We start from the raw sequence: 21,690 nt of genomic DNA on the forward strand, positions 1-21,690 counted from the left end.
ACTCTATTACATTCCACTCTATCTTTGTACTTGCTGTTCATGACATCACCGTTGTTGCTTCGGGACCTGGTCTCCATCTCTGTGCTGAGCCTGGCTCAGAGCCCTCCAATGTGGTGTAATTTCCAACAATCCAAATTTGTACACGCATGAATATTTAATGGAGCTGCTTCTAAGCAAGCTTTATTACCGTAGTCATTAAAAAATAGTTTCAAGGTAGGGATGATCAGTACAAAATGATTATGGCTGAAAGGCATCCTGACACTTATTGAGTTTCCTTCAGTAGATGTGGGATTATATATTTTATTTTCCTTTTGTATTTTAATTTCACTGATATTGCGTGAAGCTTCTGAGTCATCTTTTTTTTAAGGTTTAATAATTAAGTCTTATTTGGCACAGTACTATGTTTCTTGCGTGCATTTTTTTTTTTGTCAATCTTTCTTTTATTAAGGCACGTGTGAAGGGTACAGAATAAAGAAAGGGAAATGCAAGAATGTTCACAGAGTAGGGTTAATATAGCGATAGCACCGTTAGTTACATTTCCAAATTATCAATGCCTCATTTTTTATATTATTTTGTAAGTCGCTTAACGTAAACTTATCTTTACTGAACATAAAGCATGAATGAGTAATATATTAGCAGGTATTCATATACTTGCATATATATAACAAGAGGATAACAGGCTATTAAACATCATCGGATTAGATTTTAGCATGCTAAGTGCTACACAGCATGCTAATCTAAGTACATGAGCCTTTCATAACAAAGATTAATGTGCACGTTTTATAATATTAAATTCTGTCAACATTCACTGTACCAGGCTAGCAGACCCTAAGTAATTTGACAAGCTTAAGACTAAGCCTATGTACTGAGACTACAATAGCTACATTGATCGTCTCGCTGGTTCATAACTTTTAAGCAGCATTTCAATAAGACTGTACATCATAGTCGAGGGAAACAAGAGGAAAAAAAAATGAATATTGCTAGAACGTGAGCTATTATGAGCATTAGCATACTTAGTATTTAGTCGATTGACTACATATGATATCCCCCAGTGATCCCCTTTGTTATCAAAAATGGAAAAGAAATGAAACAAAAATGGATATCGACAGCGGTGTGTGGTAGTTCAGTCGGGGCATAGAAAGGAAAAAAAAAAGAGACCATTGGCACGGTCTGTCCTTGATTTACCAGTCCCGTGTGGTTCAGCCAATGCCTTGTTGGGGCCGGGTGTGCTCTCTCTGCGCCATCCGCTGTGGTTTGTGCAGTCTCCGAAGTGCAGCCCGGTGCCCCTGAGCCATGTGGAGGTGTGCTTGTTGGCGCTTGTGATGTTCTCCATGTTGTGTGTCTAGTGGTATTCGCCGGTCGTGGGCCTGAGCTGCTCTTTGTTTGCCTTCCCAAGCCAGTCGTCTTCTTGAGTCTCTCGCTCCTCCGTTGCACCCTTCCGGTCGGGCTAAGTTTGCCTTTCTGAGGTCGGAGTCGCTGCCGCCGGCGAGGGTGTTGTGGGGGTCTTCTCCTGGGTATCCCCAGGGACTTAGGTCCCAGCTTGCTGCTGCACACCCTGGGACTCGAGTGTAGTCCCGGGTAGACCCTTTGTCGGGACTGGGCGCTCGCAGGTGCAGTATTCGGAGGGGTTTTCGCTTCTCCTTGCCGGGCACCTCGTGGCGAGTTGCGTGGCCAGTCAGTGTTAAGCAGTGCGGGCCTCGGGCGTCGCATGCAGACCCTCAGCTGTTGCCAGAAGGTGGTGAAGATTTCTGTCAGTCGGAGATCAGTTTCCAGCCATGCATTTTGTGAGTGGGCTGTGTGGGTAGCATCCGCCATTTTGCAGACCACTGTGAAGGTAGGTTCAGGGTTCCGCACAGTTTTCGCTTTTCCAGCGCTCTGCGGGGGGATCTTGGTGGCGTAGACCGGGATGACCCCCACCGGTCCAGAGGGGGAGGAACGGGAGCCCCTGTCCCGGTATTTGTTCGGTCGCGGCAGCAGGGGAGCGTCCGTCTCTCCCGCGCCCGCCATGCCTGTAGGCCTCACCAGTGCGTCGGGTGAATGGGGTTTGGGTGGTCGCTTGTTTGGTATCCACATGTGCACCACGATGCCACCTCACCCTGGGTAGCCTTTTTTGGCCCGATTTTGCTGTTTTGGCTATTGAATTTAGCTTTTATCGCCTTATTCAGTAGGAGCTGCTGTGTTTAGCATCCTCTCAGCTCAGAGGTCAGGCCCCGCCCCCTTGCGTGCATTTTAACAGTTTCTCTGCCAGGAGCAGTGTGTGTTCTTGAAGTGTCCTATATTCCTATATTATGTCTGTCATGTGCCACTTCATAGTCCATCTTAACTGTAATGCACAACATACTACTTAATTTGTGGTTTCTGAACTGCTCACTCTAAATCTGCTGTACAACACTGTTACATGTACTAAAAGCATTTGCAGCTTTTGCATATACACAGTTTATGTATTTAATTCTTGTACATTTGCACTGCCTTTCTGTGATTTATTTATTTTCAGCCTATGGATCTGAGAAATACCAACAGAGAGTTATTGATAACCTTAAAAGAGTACTCTAGACACCAGATACTTAGTCTACAGAACATTGAGGTGGTTATCGTGCAAAGAGTTTGTAAGTGCCCCCTCTCTTTTGTTTGTGTCAAACTGTTTTTAAGTAGTTTGTAAAAAATAAAAATGGAGACTCTTCCAGCATCTGAAACCCTGGCCTGTTTTTGTGGCTCAGCTCTGCTGCACTTGTGCACACAACTTTTGACAACAATGATAAGCTAAGACTCAAGGCAGGATGTAGATAGCAGTCTACCATAGCTGACTTTTGGAAGGGGGTGCACATAGCACTGAAGTGTGGCGGAAAAAGACCACCGCATACGGTGAGAATTCTCCTTTCTTGAGTCTCTCAGTGAAGCTTGGAGTGACATGCATTGAGGACTTTGCATGTCATCCTTTCTATAGCTACTCACGCTGTATGCCACTCCTATCACAAAACAAGCAGAAGAACATGCATACCCTTGACTGTCCTGCAATATTGTACAGGCGTGTATATATATATATATATATATATATATATATATATATATATATATATATATATATATATAATGAAACAGGGGTACTGGTGAGATGTAAAAGGAATGGGTGGTCTGGAGAGACACAGGTTAGTATGAGAACAAAGGCTAATGAGGGGGCTTGACTCACAAGGAAAGGGGAACTAGAGAGGTACACAAGGGTGTGAGGGTGCTGGAGAGGAGAATCAAATATAGATGGGATGAGGATTGCTGGAGAGAAAAGGCAAATGAGGATGTAATAAGGGGGCCTGGAGAGACGAGGGGTAGAGTGTGGTTGAGAAATACACAATGTGTACTGAAGAGGTGAACAGGACTGGGGATAGACAAGAAGGGGTGAGAGAATCTTGACAGACACAAGAGTGGCCGAGGGAGACTGTAAAGGTACAAAACAAAATCCTAAGTGTGTAAACAGTAAATTCTGCACTGGGTGCCAATACCCTAGGTACCCCTTTGCTGTATGACAATGTTTTTAGAGTGATTCAATGCTGAGCTTTTACATATTTGAAGACTGCATCCATTCACATAGTTACATAGCTGAAAAGAGAAATGCGACCATCAAGTTCAGCCTTTCTCACAACTATTTCTGTTGTTAATCCAAAAGAAGGCAAAAAACACAGTTTGAAGCACTTCCAATTTGGCAACAAACTAGGGAAAATTCCTTCTTGACCCCAGAATGGCAGTCAGATCTCTCCTTGGTTCAAGAAGCTATTACCCCACTAAATAAAAATGATATCCCTGAATATTATGTTTTGGTTTCCTTAATGTCACTAGGGTTAAAATCATGTGCTGGTCACTGGTTTTACCTGTGTATTAATGAAGAAGACCTAAAATTAGTTGTGTTTTTGGAATACAGAGTCTAACACAAACTTTTATGCAGACTGATTCAGGTTATTGAGGAGTTTCAGGATTCTTATGGAGAGGAGCTCTGCACTTGCAGTAGTGCAGTTTCCCTTTGTTGTGCTCCCACATGACAGTGCCCACATATGTTACATTGTGGATACCATATGTGCCACGTAAATATGCCATATGTGGTGCACAGGATAACTGAGGGAACAAAGCACTAAATGTTTTTGTCACTTACATTGATTTGATAAAATAATGGTAAGAATAGATTGTGTGAAATTGAATTAAATCAGGTTGGTGACAGAGAAAAATAGTGTGAGGGAGAGAATACATTCCAGGTGGGAGGCTTGCTGGCTGACATTCTTTTTATTGACTGTTCTATAAAATGCAAACTGCTCACTTTGAAGTAGTTCTGTTTACCAGACTACATCAGGCTCTAGTACTAAAATATGATGGATATATTACTTATAAACAAAATACAAATATGCCATTGTGTACAATATTTAAGTGTGTAAAACTGTAACATATTCTGGATCACTGGATCATTCCTTGTGTATATTTCTGGTAGATTCATTTATGCTTGTTTGGGTTGCTTGAAGATCTCCATTGAGAAATAGCCTGTACTCCAATGGTTGGTTTTATTTTAGGATTAACATGCTTCCTAAATGAAAGATGACGAATGGCTTTCAAATGCCTAGAATCATTTGTGGATTTCACTTTATAAATGAGTTCTGGAAGTGGTTACGTTATTAATAGGGAAGGGATGGGACTCCTTTGGGTGTTGAAGATATTGTGTCTAACATGGAAAATGTTGGAGCTGTGTTACTGAGATGATGCACATCCTTCCAGAGTTATGGAAGGGCATTCTTTCTTTCTCTGGAATTATTTTGCTTGTTTCCATGTTTTGTTTAAACCACATTAAGGGAATGAGACTGAGTATCCATTTGAAAGGTTACAAGAAGTAGATTTCCATAACTGTGCATCCGAGGAAAAATGTATTTTAATAGAAGGTATAATTTTTTTTTTCTCCACAACATATATCCAAAGATTCAATGCAGTTGTGTTTAAGACCGCACACATCTGAGAACATGTAATAAAATGTTATAAAGTTTGTAAAATTAAATCTTTACCAAGGCAAAGAAGTGCACAAACGACATAGCTGTATAACCTTGGGGAGGGGGGGGGGGGGGGGGCAGTTAACTTTAGAAAGAAGACAACATGTTGCCCTTCAAATGCTGCCGAACTTTGACTGCCATGAACCTGAGCTGGCTTTATTAGAATGGTGCCAATACGTTTCTAATGCCCAGTCTCCCCAACAGGGAGAGTCAGTGGAGAAGCTCTTTAATTTTTCTATACACTAGTTCTTAAAACATGTTTAGTTTACCTTTATTACCCTGTGATTCAATGTAATGCATCTCATGAGAAATGAATTCTGAAGCTAAACTTTTGTAATAAAACTAATGTTGATTCATTAAATATTCATTTTGATCGAGAACAGGCCACCTTGCACTGCAAAATTGGGGTTGAACTTGTTAACAGTAAAGCCTTTGGATTACAGCATTTCAAGTGCTAAATTAATAATTTTGTATTAATTGCATTACAGAGTTGATGCCAACAACAGATATATTTTGCAGAATTAACAATGCAAGCAAGAGACACAGATTTCTTATAAACCTGCTTTGTGCAGTATTTACTTTAATCTTATAACTTTCTAAGCTTGTTTTTAAATATACATTGGGACCGTGCTGAAATCAAATATCCCAACTATTGATCCATCTTGACATAGTAACACTGGTTATTCTGTCGAAATTGCTGGAGCTTAACGATCACAATTAATCTTACAGTACTAGAGAGGCATAGTAAGCCTTTAACCACTGCTAAATGCTATAGACTGCCTGAATCATTATGAAGGTTTACCAGTATAGACCCAGCTGCATAAGGTTCTCAGAAGGTGCATTTTTCTACCAAGAACATAATTCTTGGGTGTGTTTCAAATTTCCTAACCACTTTTATTTAAAGGGACACTTCAAACACCATAAAAAAGGATGTGGTGCATGGAGGTCTCTAGTAAGTGTTTCCCAGCATTTACCTCATTATAGCAGCATGGATGTTGTAAAATGCAGCAATTAAAGAGACACTCCGATGACCAAATACAAAATGAATACAAATTACAGATTAGTAGATAATTGATGAAAACTTTAATTCCTTTAACAATTTTTCCATTGGGGTGTATTTAAACAGCTTGCAAAACCTGCAGATCTCTTGTCTGCTGCCTTAGCAAACCTCCCCTTCTAACCCCGCCCAGACTTTCTGTGGCTAACCACGCACAGACTTCCCAATTCAATGAGAAATATTTGCAAGGCAGGGGCTCTGGGCAATTGCTGCCTCTTGAGGATAGCTCCACTGAGCTAACCAAACCCAGAAGTAACAGGACCTGTTGTCTGCTTGAAAGCCAAGCGTGTAGCCAGGTTAATTTTATAAAAGTTTAAATTTCACTTTACACACACAAAGCTTTTCAGCAAGCTAAAAGAAATTTCAGGGGTCTGGTGTGTCCATTTAAAATGCCCCTCCCCCTTGATACAAACCCCATATAGAAGAAGTTGAGCTTTTTACCGAAACTGTATACAGCTCCGTTTATGGGGGAAAAAAAACAAACCATGAACAAACTGTTCTGCAAACCTTTAGGATATACTGTGTATTATTTTGCATTACAGAGTAACTTCATTCTTAGATTTTCATAACTGAAGTTTCTTGATAGTGCTGCACTACATAGGCCAATACGCATTGCAATACAGCAGTTTATGCAATGTACTTTTTTTTTTTAAATGTTTTTGGAAGGCATGGGGATGATTTACACATTTGCTGCAATCAACGAAAAGTCGTCATTTTTCCAGTATTTAAAATGTTTGTTTGTTTACGTAGTATCTGCATGTTGTAAGGGGACAAGTGTGACCTCTCTTAGCCCGTATCATTAAGTGAATATTCTAATCATACTATTGATTTAACCGTGTAAAAGTTAATGCTGAAAATCTGTTATTTTATGCAACATTAGAAGGGGGTTTACTACTTTTCTTTTGTAGAGTAACTCCTATCTAAGAGAGAAACATACAAATATATATTATTTTGTAAAGGTCCTTTTATTTTAATAGGGATCTGGAATCCAGAGCACAGAAGGAGTTTTTTCGAGCACTGTTCAAATTGCCAAGGAAAGAGAACCTGCATGAGGTACTGGACTGCTCCCTGTGGACTCCATTTAGTCGCTGTCATACGGCTGGCAGGATATATGCTTCTGACAGCTACCTGTGCTTTGCCAGCAAGGAGGATGGGTTATGTAATGTTGTCATTCCACTTAAAGAGGTAGATGATTCTAGTTCTGCACTTACCATGTATTTAGATGCTTATAGGTTTTTACACTAACATTTCATTTCTAGGATGACCTGACTGCCCCTTTTTTTGGCACTCTTGTACAGTACACAGAACAGTAATGAAATTAATGCAGCTGTGCAGTGTGCTCCCAATATGCCCCCTCCAGTTAAGAAGTGGCTACGAGAAAATTGGAAATCTTGCCAGGCAACTAAATGATGACACTTAAGTGATCAGAGGTGCAAGAATGAATTTAGAAAGCATCTAAAAAAAAAAAAAAAAAAGTAATAATAATCCACTTTTTAAATAAATATTTGTTTTTAATTCTTTTTTTTTATTTTTATTAGATGCCAGATGCATAGTTTTTGCATTTCACCCCAAAGATGAAGATAGGCAAACTCACAGAAAATCTATAGCTTAGGTTTCCATAGAAAATAGAGCAGAATTATTTATTTATTTATTTTTTATAAAGTGCCATCGCGCCTCTTTTCCCTCATTCCTCCTCCTCCCATCCAATACGCAGCATCCATTCTGTTCCTTTCTCCACTCTTAACACTATTAACTAATTTCACCCTGTTCCTGAGCAAGAGGTCTCTAAACTTTTTCTGTCCTGCCACACCACCAGATGTCCTCTTGATCCCCTCTCACCTTCTTCAATCTTTTTCTACTTGACCCTTTTCAGTCTAGCTTATGCTCTCTTTGTTCTACTGAAACATTCCTTACCAAAGTGGCTAAAGACTGTTCAATCTAAAAGTCATTCTCCTTGACCTCTCGGCTGTCTTTGATACTGTCGACCTCTCTCCTCTTCTTCAAACCCTCCACGACATTGGACTCCACTACACTGTACTATTCTGGTTTTATTCCTATTTTTCGGAACGCTCATTTAGTGTCTCCTTCACTGGTGCCACCCCCGGCTGCCCTTTTTAGTTGGTGTTCCTCAAGGCTCCTACCTTAGTCGTCTTTCTTTGTCCATTTGTACTGCCTTTCTTGGTAACCTTATTAACTCTTTTGGATTTCAATAACACCTACATGCTGATGATACTTATATTTGCCTCACTACTCTGACCTCCCTCCTGCCCTCCTAGAACATTTCACAAACTGCCTTTGCTGCATATCTAACTAGATGTCTTTCTGTTTCCTAAAACGTAATCTTTCTAATTCTGAACTCTTCATCGTTGCCTCCTCTAATAGACCTCCTCCATCTATTTCTCTGCACGTTAGTAGGACACCTATTACCCAAACCCCTCTAACATGCTGTCTTGGAGTTACTTTCAATTTAAGTTTTACCTTTATTTCTCTTATCCACTCTGTAACCAAATCATGTAATTTCCACCTCAAAAAATATTGCCCTTGTTTACCCTTTTTTTTTTAGCACAAAATACAACAAGGGTACATGATGATGCACTCAGTCTGAACTGATGTCTACCACCAGGGTTATCTTCCTGACTTACCACTACTCCTACTCCTCACCCATTTTCCAATTATTTCATTGGCTTTACTGTACTTCTCATGATCCAATTCAAACTGCTAACATAACCTGCAAAGCCCTCTCTAACTCTATTCCCCACATCATTTCTTATTTACTCTAGAAATACACCTTTCTTATTCCATTTACTCTTCGAACGACCTTCTCCTGATATCTCTACATACCCGCACTGCCACTTCCCATTTGCAGGATTTTTTAAAGGCTGCTCCGTTCCTATGGAAATTCCCTATCCCGTGTCATGAGACTGCCATAGCCTCCAATCCTTTTAGAAGCTACTGAAAATACACCTATTTAGGAAAGCTTACCATCTTCCTGGGTGACATTTGCCTCATTACAATTGCCATGCATCACTTTGAGTGCGCTGTCTCATTCAAAAGCTTTAGCCTCTTCTGCAGGCTGAAAAAGGCAGATAAACATAATGTTTTTTTTTTTTTTATATTTACGGTACTTCTTCTTTCTTATTCTCTTCCACAATCGTTCCAGCGGAATACTGATCTAACCCATCAGTGTCCTATCCCTAGGGATGCTGGAAAAGTGCATTGAGCTTGTCTGGCAAACTTACAAATGTGCAGTTGGAAGATGTCTTCACCTAGCAACATCCTGACAGGGGAAGGAGAGAGGGAGTCTCATCAGTGTGATTCATGCAGAGCAAGATATGGTGTCAGGCTTCTCTCTCCTGCTGCACAATGATGCCCTGTTTCTGCTATTAGTTGTCTGAAACTGAGGTCTATGGGTAAGAGGGAGGGGGGAAGCTAAAGAAAGTTCCCTAGCTAAGATGTTCCCAAAAATGCAATCTGACCAAGTTTATAAATGTTTATTACATACTTTTAAAAGATTTTCTTGTTTTATTTTGGTTTGTATATCTGTTTTAAAAAAAAATAAAAAAATAATAATAATAATTGTCATGTGATGCATGTCCCTTTAACAATTCTTTCCATTTTTAGGTGGTAAGCGTGGAGAAGATGGAGGACACCAGCGTTCTTCCTAATCCTATAATTATCAGCATACGGCATCAGATGGCTTTCCAGTTCATTGAACTGAAAGACAGAGATAGCTTGGTCAACAGCTTGCTACACAGGCTGGAACAAGTACAGACCAGCAACCTGTTAACCTGGCAAAAGGAAATGGTATTTTGCTTTCACACATTTATGTACTCCGGAAATGTATACTTATTTTATTGTAAATGCATTAAATGTTATTTAGAAAAATAGTTTTGCTAGAACTTCTCATATTGTATAATACAAATATCACCGGTAATGTTAAAATGGTATTGTTTGGACATAATTGCATCAAGTCCATTCTGTGAATGCACAGTTCACAGAAGCACATCCATTATATATATTGTTCTCTGTGAATTGTTTTCTGAAAATCCTTGTGTAGGGTTAGCAAATAGCTGCTCCTTAAAGCAGCTCTGTCACCCCCATGGATCCTTACATATTTTGCAAAGACCCCAGATGGTGACTGCTCCAATTGCAGTATGACGGCTAGTTTTTACTTAACTGAACCTTTCCCTCATGGGTGCCACAATCTTCTTCCTCAAGCTCCTCTTCTGCTTCAAGTGCCAGGAACTGACGACAGTGCTGTACTCTTGCACATACACGAGAGTACAACACTGATGTCTATGGAGTAAACCATAGAATCTTCCATAGACAGAGCCTTTTTCCCTTTAGCCGCCAATAGAAATAGCAGAGTGCTCGACCAAAGGTATCTCTGCCTTTTTTCAAGTGTTGAAAAAATACATAGGACAAAGTAGTCCCTTCTTTGTGTTTTGATATCTTTTGACTGGGTTGGATTTTCAGTGAAACGTGAGCATTTCATACAGGTTTTATATTTCAGGGGGGAAGATATGTGTGACAAAATCACATAAACAAAATATTTGATAGCCTTCACAAAATATATGCGTAGATTTAAATTCCTTAACATAAATGTAGACTGTGTAAAATTCCTATGCTATATTTGGCAAAATAAGATCATGAAATATACAATATGGACATTGTGCAATCTTTAAAAATTACATTTCTCCTTTTTTTTTTTTTTTTTTTATCTTTTTTTTTTTTTTCTTCTTCTTGGGGCTTGCGAGAAGTTCAGTGAAGAGCGTTTTGGTAATATGAAGATAATGGTTAATCCAAATGAAGAAGGAACTGGCAAGGAAGTTCTGTCAACAAATGCAGAAGCGTTAATGGCCACTTTCCATCATACAGGAACTGAGAGCCCTGAAACTGGGATGGTAGATTACTATTTTATTTATGTCTGTGTGAGAACTGACAGAGAATCGTATATCATATGTCCCTTATAGCTTTGTGTGGCACTCTTGCCGCCCTATTTCTCAAGATTTTTTTGTTATAAATTTAGAACAGACATGTGCAACAGTGTTGTAGTGTACCAATATCAGGATTTAAAAATGTCATTTTTTATTATTTGCAATTGGTAAAAAGTAACACTGTACATTAACATCTCATAACTGATTAAAATATGAAAGTAGGAGTAGAGATAATAAGAGTAAGAGAAGGGAAGACACAAGGGACCCATACTTCTCTGTGTGGCACAATTGAACAAACATGCATACGCAAGAAATCCTCGAAAAAAATAATACCTAGAACGTAAGGCATCATGGTATGATGGGCTACTTCAGTATGCTCTTAATTACATAAATTAGGTTAATTGACTAGGAGAAACTTAAACCAAATATGGACCGTATACATTAGCTGAGTGTTTCAGCTGATGGCTCTCAGCCAGTGAATAAAGTTTATAGGAACACTATAGTTTTGGGTATACAAACATGTTTTCTTAACACTATAGACCTGGAGTGGCTGTTTAGATCATCGACCCCCCTCAGTTCACAGTGAAAAGGTAGTTTATTTACTTTTTTGCCCTCACCGTGCCAGTTTTGGCCCGCCTTCGTGGCTGAGATCATCAATCTTGACATGCACATCTACTCCAATGCTTTCCCAAAGGAAAACTTTAAGACGCTATTGTGCATGCGTGGCAAAACGCCACACCGCACCAGTCCGAACCTTCTCATAGAGATGCATTGAATCAGGGCATCTCTATGAGGAGCGTTCAGCTCTGCACGGAAACGCTGAACATGGGTACTGCCCACTGTGCAGCAATGTAAACACTGCCTTTTCTCTAAAAAGGTAACGTTTTCATTGTAAAGACTGCAAGGGCAGGTTACAGACACCAGATCCAGTACCTTAAGCTGTAGTGGTTTTGGTGACTAATGTGTCCTTTTAAACCTGGTATGAGGTGGTGTGATAATGCAGAGATATGATCTTCCACTTAATTATTATTATTAATTCTACTATTATTTATAAAGTGCCAACAAGTCGGTCAAACTTCGAATGGAAGGACTGCTGGAGCCCGATCTAAACCTCAATTTAATTAGTTGGAATCAGCACCAGAAATTATTCTGTTAGAATAACTTTTTAAATTATTTATCTACAGGAGTTGTCATTAAAGTCTAAAGGCATTTTTGTAGATAAGATAAATCATTTGAGAAGTTTTGTTTATTTCTCCGAACACTATGGAATAATTTCTGATGCTTCTGATAATTTCTGATGCTGATTCAAATAAAATAATTTGAGACCATGGGAAGATAAGTGTTGAACCAATTGTGAAGGGTTTGACAGATTACCAGCGGGCATCGCCTGTGCATTCCTGTCCCCTGGCACGCTATATGGTTATGTTGCCTAGAGTGTAGTATTAAGATTTTGGAAACATTATGTGCAATCTCTCTTCCCTTTGGGCAAGGTCTCTGAGCAAGCTTAAATCTTATAAAATCTCAGGAAGTGCTCAGAATTATAAAGGAAGTTTCATTCCTGCATATCTGACAAATAAAAAAGCAGCTCTGACAATATCACATTACATTAAAGCAGTTATGCCACCTTCTGGGTTCTTTGCATATATTGTAAAGACCCCAAATGGTGACTACTCTGCTTCCCCTGGGGTGGTCTGGGTGCAGGTAAAGGTAGTTTTCATCCATAGACAGAGCCTTTTCCCCCTCAACTGTCACTAATGATGTCTGAGGGCATGATGTCTTAGTCAGGCATAGGAAAATTACATAAGGCAAATTACTACTTTGTCTTATATCTTTTAACTGTGTTGGAGTTTCAGTGAAATTCCAACACCGTTTTTAGAATCATTTCATAAAAAAATTATCTTTCTCAAATGCTTAAAATGCATTGTGGAAACCTTTATAAAAGCTTTTGAGTTTCAAAGACACTCTTGTTTTTTCTTTTTAGATGGCAACATTTGAGGGATCCGCTCCTATTGCGACTTTCTGTTTCTGGAGATCAGTCTCCTCATTAGTTTCATTTGCCGATCGTGCCAACATATTCATAGAGCAAGTTCTCTTTTTCCAGTTTGCAATATATATCTGGGTCTGATCTTCCTGTAAGATTGATCACCAAAAAATCAGTCCCATGTCACCTATGTGCCTATATTTGGAATACTAGTACTTGACTTTAAAGTGGCCCTTTCATCTCTTGTTCAAGAAGCACAAGAAACTGCTTACTTATTTATGTGAAACTGCAAGTATTTTATCTATAGCTAAATTGCAGAATGCCAAGATAAAAGAATAAATGCAATAATTACTTTTGATCTCCTTGCTGATACGCTGACAGCTGACTCATTACTTTCATTATTGTGCAGTGTTTGCTTTATTCTCTAGTGCTATGTCTCCTGGAAACTGCTTATTAAACTCTTGAAAGGGAACCGTCAGTTCTAAGTATTTTTAATATTATGTTTCCCCTTTTTTTTTTAACAAGTATGTGTGTGTGTTAGAGAATCTGAAAAATGCAATTCAATTTCGAAATAGACACTGGAATTTAGCACCTTCGTTTTGTCTCCCTGGCAATCTGACTTTTGCAGTTGGTAGTCACCACAAAGAGCTAAAATATAGAGATGAGTTTTCAGTTTTTCTTTTTTCAGTGCAATGTTTGCCGTGGCTGTGCCTGGGCTAAGCTAGATTGTGATGTCAATTTCGAAATCTTTAATATACGCAAGACCTTTCTCTTTAGATTTAGACCCATTTGACAGATGTGGAATGTTCAGCAATAGCTGCAGGGCTAAAGCTGGAAACCACTGGTTCATGGCTTCTCACATTCTGTAATACTCACTTCACTTGTGTTAATTGCTGTCATTGACACATCTGTAATTGACCAGAACTAAAGAGTGCTTTGTCCTATCTCTGTCACTATGACAAAGGGCAGTCATCTCTCTCTAAGTAGCATCTAGTTATTTTTATTGTATTAATTAAGAACCAGACATTATTTTTTTTATTAATATTCTATTAACAAAACAGGAAGTATAAAACTGATACTGATGGCTGATAATCGCCATTAAGTCGTTGCTGCTGCACTTTTTGTAAAGGAACACGATAGTTTCTGTCTGACCCCATCCTGCAGCAATGAAAGGGTAAAAAAAACTTTTTGCACTTACCATATGCCAACACTGCGGTCCCTCGACACTGGCTCACACTACATCTCTGATGTCATCATGAGGAGGAACTAAAGCGCATGCTCAATGAGTGCCATGTGTCCCCATAAGAATGCATTGAATCAATACTTTCCTATGGGAGGTCGTTCAGTGACTTTTCACTGAGTTAAACTCTGTAAAACAGCAGGAAGTGTCTCTATTGTCTGTCTGGAAGGTGGCTACTAGAGGCAGTCTTAACATTGCAATATAAACATTGCAGTTTCCCTTATTGAGATGAAGTGGCCTGGGTGCCTATAGTGTCCCTTTTAATCATCTGGCCATTGAGTGCTCGCCTCACAATATTAAACATTATTCTTTATGTATTTTTGCTGTATTACTTGAGCAATTCAATGTAGTTTTATCTTTTCCCTCGAGTAAGAGGCTTTTGCTGTTTATGTGAACTGTTAATCTGGATTAGCACTGTTTTGGATTTGTCTAATCTCATTATGGCTACAGTCTCCACACATCTTATTGTCTTAGACCAGTTTATTGATCACTATACTTATTCACTTCATAGAGTGATAGTAATTTATTTTTAATGTATAGAGTTTGTTTACTAATCGAGGTCTGTTGTGCTGGTAATTGACTTGCTATCGTAGCAGAGGAGACCGCAGCAAGGAAAGTGAAAAAGTATCTTCAATTACTATGATTTGGAGATATTTTCTTCCCTTACCTATTTTGTCCTCACTATTGCAAGTTGGTTGTTGGCTAACCACAATTTACTATGTATTAAATAAGCCCAATAGTGTTTTTGACCCATTTCATTAATGTGTTATTGCCTTGTGTTTTCTTTCAAAGAGATTTAAGTAAAGAGGGATAACTTTGTCTATTTGGGAGATATTGGACTGACATAGTTACTTAATTTGGTACTGTCCCTTTAAGTACTAACCTTGAAATCACTTGCTAGTAACATGAAGGTGTGGACAGACATGTAATTCACAGAACAGAGTAACGAACCACAGTGTGACATTAAAGTTTTAATACAAAAGTAGCACAGACATTTGGTGTTTAAATCAGTATGTTGGCAGCAATGGCTACCTATCTCTGGAACTTACCCACACTCTCTTACAATAGGTCTGTGCTGTACAATATAACAGAGTTACAGACAAATCGACATGCACACGGCTTTTGTGAGCTTACTGTGTAGTAAGGTTTTGGATTGATGTAAACAGGAGGTAAGGGGGCTACATGAAGGAGGAAGTTGGATTGTTAGGAGCAAATACGGTAGGAAATTGTCTAAGGTGGTAGACAGATTGGACACTTTGTAATTTTAAGATTCTGTAGGCATCTCGAAATAGAGTGGTTTCCCAAGTAAATTTAAAGTTGTAAAATGTTGGTGAAGTTTGACACAACCAGTTTGTTGCAATACATTGTTAAAAAGTAATTGCATCTTTTAAAAAACATAAATATATTTTAAGGGACACTAAAACAACGTTCGCTTAATTAAGTGGATTTTATGTACATATTATGCTTCTGCTCTATCATTGCTCATTTATTTGCCATTAATGATTTAAATCACCTTGTTTATACATCCCTAGCTACACCTCCCCTGGCTGACACTCACACAGCCTCCCTGGACACTTCTTGAACAATGCATTTAATTTAAAATATCTGATCTCTTGTTGTGTTACTAGCCTGCTTGAGCATGCAACAACCTCAGGTGTGCAACAACCTCCTGTTAGAAGTGATTGAAAATAAAACATTTTTTTCATGTATACTGTGTGAGTTACAGTCAGTGGAGGTGTGGCTAGGACTGCATAAACAGAAATTAAAGTGATTAATATCCGAAATGGCAGAGAATTGAGCAGTGACACTGCAGGGGCATGATCTTTACACAAAATTGTATCGAATGAGCTAATATTGTTTTGGTGCTTAATGTATCCCTTTAAATCACATTTTTTTAAATGATTAATTGTCTTTTGTGAGCACTTTGAGACACTATATTTTAATCTAAGTTGTTGTTTTAATTTAAGCACACAACACTTCCAACTCACTTGTCAGGTCCCCATTCTGGGTCCTCAAGTATAGCAACAATTGAAAAACGAGGACACAACTCCAAATGCATTTCAAGTATGGTTGAATCCATCATCAAATGAATAGATCTGGCAATGTTTCAATCATGAGGTCTTTGTCAAGAAACACACGGCTTTTCTGCTCATTTAACAACAATGGAGGCAAGACTATCCCACTGTGTTTAGAGAACCAGTGACTACCAGATCATGTACTATGGTGCCAGCTGGTATGGTGATGAAGCCAAACTAGTGGATAGACTGTGGATGGGGATGGCATGGATGAATTATGGAACACCATTGCCTCAAGCTTAGTTAAGAGGAAGCTTATTATTTTGTAGAGCTCTTTATTAATGAGTCATTACTTCCTATTCAGTATACTGAAGATCAGTAGTGCGGTACACTTCCATGTGGCAGAGATGTTTTAATTATGTTGGTCACCCAAGTGAGACAAAAAAAACTCTGCATGCCTTTACTGTTCTTATGAATTTATTTCAGCTAATGAAAACATTAATTGGAATCTGTAGGCCATTCCTGCTAACCGTTCACTGAGCAAATCATTACTTGTTATAAATCTGCTTGAGTGGATGATACAGGCAGATGTTAAACCAAATACAGAAATGTGCTCTGTTTAATATGTCATACCTTATTAAAAATGTGTGTGTTATTATTTCTTTCCAGCATCCCGTGACCACACAAGAGGCACATTTGCACTTCTGAGCTTCTTTATCTAACAGATTGAATGTGGTTCCTGTGTGATGCCCACATCATAAATGAGAGTAGGATCCTGTGTGGGCCTCCAGGGCAGTAAATCCAGTACATTCTTGAATATCCCATGCGTTGTGTATATAGACCAATGTCATGTAAGAGACTTAAAAAAAATATTTTAAATATTGACACCAGGATTAGAGAAAACCCGGTAATTGTTTACGTTAGGGCTAAACTGGTTGAGTCGGTTGCTGTTGGAAATTAGGGGGAAAACCAACAATATGTTGTTTTTAATAGTTTTCAGTTGCCGTAAAGCCCAAGGAAGCACAAGAACATTTCTTCTACAATTTTTGTTTTAAAAGAAAAATAAATTAAACCTGAATTGAAATGAATTCAACACGTTCAGCCTTTCACTTGTATCTTTTTCATTTGATATTTCTAGTCAAGAGAGCAGATAAAAGAGCGCTTGTGGAGTGACCATTTTACAGAATATGGGAGAACTGTTTGCATGTTTCGCACTGAAAAAATCCGAAAACTTGTTGCAATGGGAATCCCTGAATCTCTGCGTGGTGAACTGTGGCTTATATTTTCAGGTAAGAGTGCAGACTTCACCCTCTTCATTTGTGAGTTACTTCCTTCTCAGTTAAATTTACTAAACACTTAAAAATGAGGACACTGAGAATTCACAAAATCTTGTCCATGGCTGGTTCACCTTCAATGGGTTTTCAAACTGTTTTATTACAGAGGTAAATTACATCATATGCACAGTCCCACCCACATCAGCAGAAGAGCAGGATTGAGCTTCTAGCAGATCTCGCATATATGAGAGATAATGTAACCCCTGATAATTTGTTCAGCCTTCTTGTGGCCTCATCAGAGAGCAAGGGAATTGAAATGAATGGTTTACCATTTAGACTTAGTTAGTGATATCCTGAGAATTTGACACCCAGCCAAAAATAGAATTTTTGAAAATAGCTTTCGGTTTGGTTGAGCCCTGCTCAGTTCTCAGTCAGGTTTAAGCTTGTTTGTGCCATTAACATTTAAGTTCTTATTTACTTCTAAAAAAGTGTCAGATTTATACACATTGTTTTCATAGCCACAGCTAAAAGTATGTTACATCAATAGATCCTTCCAAGGCCATACTTCATGAAACAGTTACGAGATGGATTGGTCACAAAGACAGTCATCGTTTTACCAAGAGATTTCTTTAGAACTGGCATCTATTTAGTTTTGTATTAATTCTAAATATTAATACTAAATTATTTAGTATTCTTTAGATATTAAAATTATTTAGACATTTAAAAAACACTACCTAATATCTACAAACATTACTACTGGTACACACTCTTATCTGTACTACATTAAACCTAATTATTGTACCTTTGGTTCCTGGTAGCTTGAAAATGATGCTTTTCATTATAATGAATGGGAGGTTTTGGGGATACATTTAAAAATGGCCATTTGCATGAAATAGATTGCTTTGTAAATTGTATATAGTGCTCATTAAAATATTAAATGAGAAATTACTGTGTGTGCGGATGCTTCGCTATAATCTCCCCTTTGTATAAGGAAATGTTTTTTGTATTTATTGTTTACTCCTCTGTAAAATGGTTTTGCAGCAAACTTGACAGCCCTGCCTGCTGCTCCCGATTAATACATTGTATTATGTGAGTGATCTTTGAAGATCAAACATAAGCATTAAGTATTTGAGATGTATACATACAATCATGCTAAAAGGTGTGTTGTGACAGATCCATTTGAAGTACACAATCCATTTGTTAATGCTGTACTTGCATTTGGTATGTCCATAGTCTGTCACTGTTGAGGGTACGGTAACTGCTTTCACATCTTTTATGAAGCATTATTTTCCAGGAAACAAGTTCAAGATGAGGACTACAAAGAAATGTGCAGAGAATCTGGGGTTTTCCATGTAGTGTTTACCTACTAACTATATGTTATAATTAGTTGACTGCTCACACCTTCTTCTCGTTTTTTCCAACAGATGCCGTGACCGACCTCTCTATGCACCCAGGTTACTACACAAAGCTTTTGGAAGAGTCCATGGGCAAGTGCTGCATGGCAACAGAAGAGATTGAACGCGATCTTCATCGCTCTCTCCCTGAGCATCCCGCCTTTCAAAATGAGACTGGCATCGCAGCTCTAAGAAGAGTTCTCACTGCTTATGCTTACAGAAACCCCAAAATAGGATACTGCCAGGTAAAGTCCGTAAATGAAGACAAATATCTCTTTCCTAATAAAACAACTGTTCACTAATAAACCCTATGAATAGCTGGCAAGGTGGACCCTATTAGCCATGGATTAAGTATAAAAAGTTACTACGTCCAGGCCCCAAGTGCTTAAAGGGACATTATAGTCACTAGCACAATTACAGCTCATTGTATTTGTCTTGACGAGTATAGACAGCCCCTGCTGACATTTTCTTACAAACACAGATACATGGCCGTGTTTACAATAATGCCTAGGGACACCTGTGAAAGAATTTACTTTGATTCCAAGGTTCAAGCTTATAGGTGTCATATTAGATATCCTATATTAAAATTGGCTGACTTGGACTCAGGAAAGGCTCCAGTGGCCACTCCTCAGATGGAGCATTGTGAAGCATTGCCGTTCAGCGTCTCTACCCTCTGCGTGAAGATGCAGAACTTTCTATCTCTTTGATGAGATACTGATTGGCCTGGCCATTGTTTGACCTTGCCCTCACCCTGCCTCCTTAATGTTCTCAGCAAATCCAATGCTTTCCTTATGGGAAAGCCTTGGATTGGCTGAAATCATTAATCCTGATTATGTCTGTCAAGGAGGCAGATCAAGGGCGGTTCATCACCGAGGGACCTTCGAGGCGCTAGAAAAAAGGTACATTTTATCCCTTTCTAAAGAGGCAAGGGGGCAAGCAACCTAAATGGTGACTTTAGCACTGTATGGTCAGGAATGCATGTTTGTATTCTTGACCTATATTGTTCCTTTAAGCTCATTGTGTGACGGCTGTATTTAGTTGTACAGATGGCATAGATCTCTCTTTCTGGTTTCCTTGCTTGGTGATCTATCCGTTGTCAAGGAGGAGGAATCAGATTGTCTCCCTTTCTGAAATAATAATGCTTCAAATCTACTGCAGGCTAGGGATGCCACGGTCTAACAGTAATAACATTTTCCTATAATTAGAGTATGGTAGAAATATGTGGTTCTCTTATTTGGAAATCCCCATTCTCCCTAGCTCTTTCATTATACTCAAATGTTTGTTAACCTACAGCAACTGTTTTCAGTTATGATTTATGCATTATTCTCCTCAACTGGGTGAAGGTCATTGTGGTTTTAACAAGCATGGTGATAGGTTATATTTTTCTTTAATAGCACCACTACTGTAATTCTGTTAACGTGAGAAACGTGGTGTAATAAATCATAGCTGATATGTTGTAAATGTAAACTTGGCATACAACTGTGTTTAATTTTCTCTCTATAGTTGTTCTATAAAATACTAGACATACTTCGGTTTATTCACTAAAGTGAAAATTCTAAGTGAATTTAAAGTTTTAGGCCAAAGTAGCTGAACTAGAAACATTCTCTATATCCGTTATACTTTAGGACTGGCTACTTTGGCCTAAAAATTTGAATTTACTTTGAATCGTCACTTTATTAAATAACCCTGATTGTCTATTAGTGCATGTTTTAAAAATATTCTCCCAGTTTAGTTTTAAAAATTAACATTTCTATCAAAAGTCTTTTTGAAACTGTTCAATATTAATATTATTTCCCCCCCCCCCCCTAATATATTTGTTACAATTTTGTATGTTTGCAATTTCCAATAATTTAGTGTGAAATATAATTTTAAAAGTGGAATTATTTGTTTGTGTCTTTTATGTTTTTTTTTTTTTTTAAACTGCTGTATGGTAATTGCAGGACAGGGACTCACGAAGACATGTGGCTCTCAAGAGGTACATGATGACAGACTAATTTATAGAGAGAGAATTTAGTTACAACCTGTCTAATTATTCTCTTTAACATGCCCTCATAAGGGATTACTAATGATTTCCTTCTCATTAATGGGACATAAGTAATGATTTCTCTATCTCATCAAATACAATGTGTAATGAGCCTGGCAATACATGGAAAGATTGACAAGAAAAGTTATTCAAGAAAGCACGCTGTTTCAAAGCTGACAGTCTCCGTGACCTTCCCTGCTTCTAAATGAAATAATTATTATATTGAAACATTTTTGATGTGACAGTTGTCCTTAATTTACTTCCAGTGTTTATGCATGTACATATATTTTTATACACTGCATTTTCCCATCAATTCGGGTGACTAATATCTGTCTTGCATAAAGCTGTGCATCCACACAAAAACTATATTGATCTCTTGGAGTCCTAATAAATTAATAGGAGTATGAACTAAATGGAAATTGCATAACACTTTGTGCCTTGATTCCCTGGTTCCAGTTATTTAATGAGAACATGGACTGCAAGGGGTTAACAGTACTCTGTATGGTGCCACAGAGGACAGGTTTACAAAATACACTACTTTATTTAATGACATATATTTATTGTTTATCTATATAAACCTGTTTCAGTCCATGAACATTCTGACTTCCGTCCTCCTCCTGTATGCCAAAGAAGAGGAAGCATTTTGGCTGTTAGTGGCTGTCTGTGAGAGGATGCTGCCAGATTATTTCAATCACCGGGTTCTTGGTAAGTCATAAACATTTTCATTTACTCCACCCCATATCTTTTTTTGATA

General features: G+C 38.4%; 1 protein-coding gene across 2 annotated transcripts in view; it reads left to right on the top strand.

Annotated features, from left to right (window-relative positions):
- TBC1D8 (TBC1 domain family member 8) overlaps positions 1-21,690 on the top strand; it is an 82,223-nt gene that overhangs the window by 41,131 nt on the left and 19,402 nt on the right. For both annotated transcript variants that reach the window (XM_063458391.1, XM_063458400.1), the window contains exons 7-12: positions 7,050-7,257; positions 9,694-9,876; positions 10,833-10,976; positions 17,384-17,534; positions 18,944-19,158; positions 21,524-21,641. In XM_063458391.1, the coding sequence (XP_063314461.1) occupies positions 7,050-7,257; positions 9,694-9,876; positions 10,833-10,976; positions 17,384-17,534; positions 18,944-19,158; positions 21,524-21,641 (1,019 nt within the window). The remainder of the gene's footprint in view (positions 1-7,049; positions 7,258-9,693; positions 9,877-10,832; positions 10,977-17,383; positions 17,535-18,943; positions 19,159-21,523; positions 21,642-21,690) is intronic.

The sequence above is a fragment of the Pelobates fuscus genome, chromosome 1, assembly GCF_036172605.1.
Source record: "Pelobates fuscus isolate aPelFus1 chromosome 1, aPelFus1.pri, whole genome shotgun sequence".
Taxonomy (NCBI): Eukaryota; Metazoa; Chordata; class Amphibia; order Anura; family Pelobatidae; genus Pelobates; species Pelobates fuscus.